This window comes from Rutilus rutilus, assembly GCF_951802725.1.
Source record: "Rutilus rutilus genome assembly, chromosome: 22".
Taxonomy (NCBI): Eukaryota; Metazoa; Chordata; class Actinopteri; order Cypriniformes; family Leuciscidae; genus Rutilus; species Rutilus rutilus.
The window spans coordinates 6,436,363-6,441,404 of record NC_140227.1 but is presented as its reverse complement, the minus strand read 5'-3'; the positions used below and the strand labels follow the sequence as shown (position 1 = coordinate 6,441,404).

General features: G+C 39.3%; 1 protein-coding gene across 1 annotated transcript in view; it reads left to right on the top strand.

The window, feature by feature from the left end:
- Positions 1–4,519, top strand: part of LOC311281732 (uncharacterized protein) — a gene marked incomplete at both ends in the record, with an annotated part of 132,376 nt that extends 127,857 nt beyond the window's left edge. The window contains 2 exons of the mRNA XM_084394941.1: positions 4,071–4,165; positions 4,430–4,519. Coding sequence (XP_084251067.1) covers positions 4,071–4,165; positions 4,430–4,519 — 185 coding nt within the window. The remainder of the gene's footprint in view (positions 1–4,070; positions 4,166–4,429) is intronic.
- Positions 4,520–5,042: the final 523 nt, after the last annotated feature.

Sequence of the window (5,042 nt, the reverse complement as noted above, 5' to 3'; positions counted from 1 at the left end):
AGGTTTTTAAAGCAGGCCCCTCATCGGACCCCTTCCTGACGTTGGCTCCAGGCCTGTTAATGGCATGAGAAAAAGTAGATGTCATGACAGGCCTCTGCCCAGTCGAACACCGACAGGTCCCATGTAAGCTCCCGGACCCCTGGTTGGTGGGCCAGTGGCGCAATGGATAACGCGTCTGACTACGGATCAGAAGATTCTAGGTTCGACTCCTGGCTGGCTCGCTCTGCCTCTTTTGCTTCGCTGTCAGCCAATAGCCGTTTTAATTATTTCGTTTTATTAGCCCATAGTTTTTGTTATTATTATTATTGGATTGGTTGATTAATATAAAAAATGGACAGTCCAACAATAGGCTGCTTTGCCAGTGGGATAACGGTTACCATACAATACCATGCGTCTTTTCAAATGCATTGCATGAGTACTGTCACAAGGACCTTGTTTTACGACCAGTTTATAGTGTCTGTGTTATGGCAATTTTTAAGTTTTCATTGATTTACAGTATTGATTTTCATTTACTTTCAGTAAGACATTGAAATGACTCTTTGTTGGACTGTACATGGTCTGCCAACATATGACTAATGTGTGTGTGTGTTTTTTCGTTTAAACACTGGGAAACGGGTGAGACGTCAGGAGGAGGCAGATTGAAAAGGTGCCTATGTCCCCTAGGGTCAGAGGCCGTCCAATTTAGAACTTGTGAGTTTGTAAGAATAAACTCAGCAGGATTAGATCACTAGCAGAGAAACCTTCCCTTGTTTAGATAAGGGCCTGTAAGCAGAAGACCTTGAAAGCAGTATAAAGAGTCCTCTGCCCTCCCTTCCTCGTCGCACTTGTTTCACAGACTGTACTTTTGACTTCTGTGTGGCAACTGGGCCTTCTTGCAAGAATAAACTACTTTTTAATGATCATTTGAATTTCAGAGTGTCTCTTACGCAGTGATTGATTGTTTAATGAATATTTTTGCCACAACAATTGGTGTCAGAACAGTGGGATTCCTTGGATGTGCCCTTCGGACCCGAGAGCGGACGGTGAATTGGCCTCCTGGACTCAGAGTCACAGCCCTACCCCGAACAGTTTTGAGGGATGAGGGGCCGTTCCGCCGGGGTCCGGAGGAAGCAACCACTGGAATTAAGAAAACGAACCGTGGCAACAAAACATCTCTGGTAAGAGACAGCTAAATTATTTTCTTTTTGGGGGTTCAAAAATGATGAGTGAACGTGAACCATGTTGGCTGAATTTGCTTTGGGTACGAGCGAGAGGTGATACAGGGGAATCACAATTTTTTTGGGGTAAGGGCTGAGGAATTCGGATCAGTTTCTACCTCACTTAGCTCGTTGGTGGACGGAAGGGCCACAGGTGATACAGGGGAATCACAGATTCAGGAGAATCACAGGTGCTGGTTAATTAGTTTTGCTCAAAGTCTCTGTAACCCAAAGAAATCTTGCAAAGGTGGACGGAAGAGCCACGCCAGATTAATTAGGTGAATCAGAATCAATCGAGCGCTGGAAGGTGCTCATGAGAAGATTTTGAGTAAAACATAATTACAAAAGCACGGCATATTTGCCGAAACCCGACCGGTTTTGGGTGAGATAAAATCGGGTCTGTTGAAGACGTTTGACAGATACTAAGACACGTGTCGAAAGAGTAAAATCCAGAAGGGAAATTCAGCCAAAAATGGGGTCATCTAACAGTAAATGCGACCGGTTTTGTACACCGGTTTACAGTCAAATGAAGAAAAATTATGCGAAAGTTGATTAAGTACCATGATTTTCCCAGGGAGGGAATGTTAAGTGTCACTAGGCTGACAGCGGTGAGAGACTCGATGGAAGAGGGAAGTGAAAAACAAAAGGTTGTTGTGTGAGAGACGTGTGGATTGTAAGCAAACAATCGTGTACTGGTTAGATGAGGTAGAGCGAAAAGAAGGGAAAATGATGCAGAAGGAACTGGCATGTAGGGAAAGTTGAGAAGAAATGTATGCAAAATGTATGGTATAAAATAAAATTTCTGATAGAATTTATGGAACTATTTATGAACGCCTGTTAAGTCAAATTAAGTGATGTAAAATAAGGAATGAAGTTTTTATTAAGCAGAATGGGGAACAATTATATTTTACTGGTAAAATAGTGATGTCTAGAGAATTTTCATAACAAGAGTTGAAGGAGCAAGCAGCTATAATGGCTGTCTGTGCGATTTAGAAATTGAGATATAAGTAATGATATTTTGTTTTTTGTGAAACAGCAGAGATAAGTGGGACTGAGAAAATAATGATAACATTAAGTTGAACCATTTGATAGTGGAATACTGTTTCCAACCAGTGCTAATGAAATTGATGGCATTTAGTACAAATTTTATCCTTTATGAAGAGTCCTGAAACAAACAGTGAAACAGAAGAGAGCAAACGCTGTAAGCAGCTGTGCTCTGAAGCTTTGACTTCAAAGAAATGTGAAGTAAAAAAAAAAAAAAAAAAATGTTTATTGAAAACCCTTATGTTGAGTGATTTTCTGTGCAACTTATGGAAATTAATGTGCTGCCAATAATAATGATGAAGATTATGATTTGGCTGTTGTGATTGAATCCGACACTGGTGGACAGTAAAAGAATACAGAGAACTGCTTATCAGTGGCTGTGTTTACATTCCTGATTGGGACACACTGCTTCAAGGGTGTGCAGTAAGTTGGAGCTGTTTGAAAGCTCAATGATCAAACTATAGGCAAAGTGAGTGTTTTAATTGTGGTCAGCAGGGCCATTTAGCCGGTAATTGTAAATGGACACTCAGAAAAGAAAGTGATAACGTGAAAGGGACGTGTATTAATGTGGGTTTGAAATTAGATCAGTGTTTAAACGATGATATCAAAGTTTTCGTCTGAGAAAGAATAAGAGATAAAAACAAGGTCAAAATATTGAAGTCTTAAGGGAATCCTTTTGAAGGAAAGATCTATAATAATATTTTTCATAAGTGAATTGATGAATACAGGTTGATGTAAAATGATAGATAATGACTAAAAATATGAGTTGCAAAATACATAAAAGTAACTAAAGGGATGATTGCGTGTTAATGAAACACTTTTAGAAAGGGTTTAGATTATATTGAGAGACTAGTCTCATAAATGATTTACAATGATAACTGCAAAAGATGCATCACAAGCGGAGAGTGCTAGCCTCCTCAAAGTTAGTGTGAATCCTACAACGGGAACTTGACAACTAAAATTGAGATGAAATGTGATCAAATAAGTAAAAGCAGTATTACTGGACTAACAGTTGCTAAATGTAAAATATGTAGAAAGGCATCTGATTAAACAAACAGCTTGTTAGTGTCTTGAACGTGGAGGAATAGTTTTGACCATGAAAGAACTAGGAGCTGATGTTTTGCTTTCAAAAGATAAGCTTGTGATTGGCTGAAACGGCCAGTGCGACAGAGACACGATCTGAGTGGAAATTTGTAATGTCTAAATTCCCTGAGGTGGGCAAAAGACAAATATAAAAATTATGTTTATTTGAAAACGCATGTAAATTCTGGCAAAGATGCCTTACGCTGGGCTAGAGTTATAAGATGGTTAAAAAAAAAAAGTTTGATTTTAGAAGTTGATGAGAGTGCAGTGTACCAGTCCTGAATGCCTCAGAGTCTCTCTCATTCAATGTCAGCTAAAGGCTGTTATCTGAGCCTGTGTAAAGCACAGTGTTTCAGTTGAAAAATCATAGACATGGAGATGTTAAAAGAAATAATGTTACAGGATTTTATATTTAGAGGGCATATGTTTAAAAAGTAAAACTGAATGACTTTAAAGAAGTTTTTAAAAATAATAATGACCTTAAATGATAGAAGTGACTTTTTTGACTAGTTTATTTTAGGCCCAGTAACTTCTTTGTCTGATCTTAGCTTCCACCATGATACAGGGCTGATGGCTCCGGCTACAGATGTAACAGTACACTGAATGGACGTTGTGATAACTAAATTCACTGAGTATAAGCTCAGTATTGCGATTTTGCCGATTTGCTGTTATTAACCTGCCTCCCTGTGTTAACACTATTAGGCAGTCCGAATGGCTCTGGTGACTCTTGAGTGTGCCTTTCCTAAGCTCCAGAACTGATTATGTTGAAGAAAATGGTCAAAGATTCTGTTATGGGGAAGAGCGGTTACCAGTGTGCACGAAGTGATATCACTCAAAGACGGGTAAGATTCTCTAGGGCCAGAGGTCAACCTAAGACAGAGGGTCACGTAACAAACACTGGGCATCTCCTGAATGGAGGTGTGTTATGTGAGTTGGTTATGAGAGTGGCGCTGAATGACTGGGAGAGGCCACCAGCGTCAGCATATCATTAAGGGGAGATGGAGCTGTAAGGAGTTACGGCATGTCTGACCCAGAAATGAGAGTTCCTCCATAACACTCACCAGAAACCGCATTCATTTTATGGCTTGTTTTTTAATTGTGACAAGTGCAACTGTGCCAGGGACACCCTGATGGAGATTAAAGATAAAGAGCTAATGGGAATGGGCTTTCAAGAGCCAGTTGAGACCGTGAGGTGATTGTCATTATGTTGTGGAGACAGTAACAAACATTATGGAAGTGTTGATATTGAAATAATATGCCTGTAAGATAGTTTTAACTCCTGAAGGTCGTTAGACATGGTGGTGGCTAAAGATGAAGACAGCTTTTGTAGATTCAAGAAAAAGTCTGGATAAAAGTTAATGGTCAAAGGTTATTGTAATGAATTTATTATTATGTTTTGTCTAAATTACAGTCTTAGGAGGCTGTTGAAAAGACTATTTGTGAATAGTGAGAGAGACTGAACGTGGAGGAAGGGTACTCTGTCTGTCTTTCTGTTATCGGCCTGCTAAAGCAAGCTGAAGCAAAATAATGATAATGAACCAAAACAACCCAGCTGACTTCTGAGAAAATGAATAATGAACAAACGTGCTTTGAAACTGGTTAAGAGACCATGTAAAATTAGATAAAAGCTACAGGAAAATGAGAAGTTTAAAATCTTATTATAAACGTTAATCTTTTTAGGAAAAATGTGAATATGAGCGGTTCATAGTCAGGTATGCA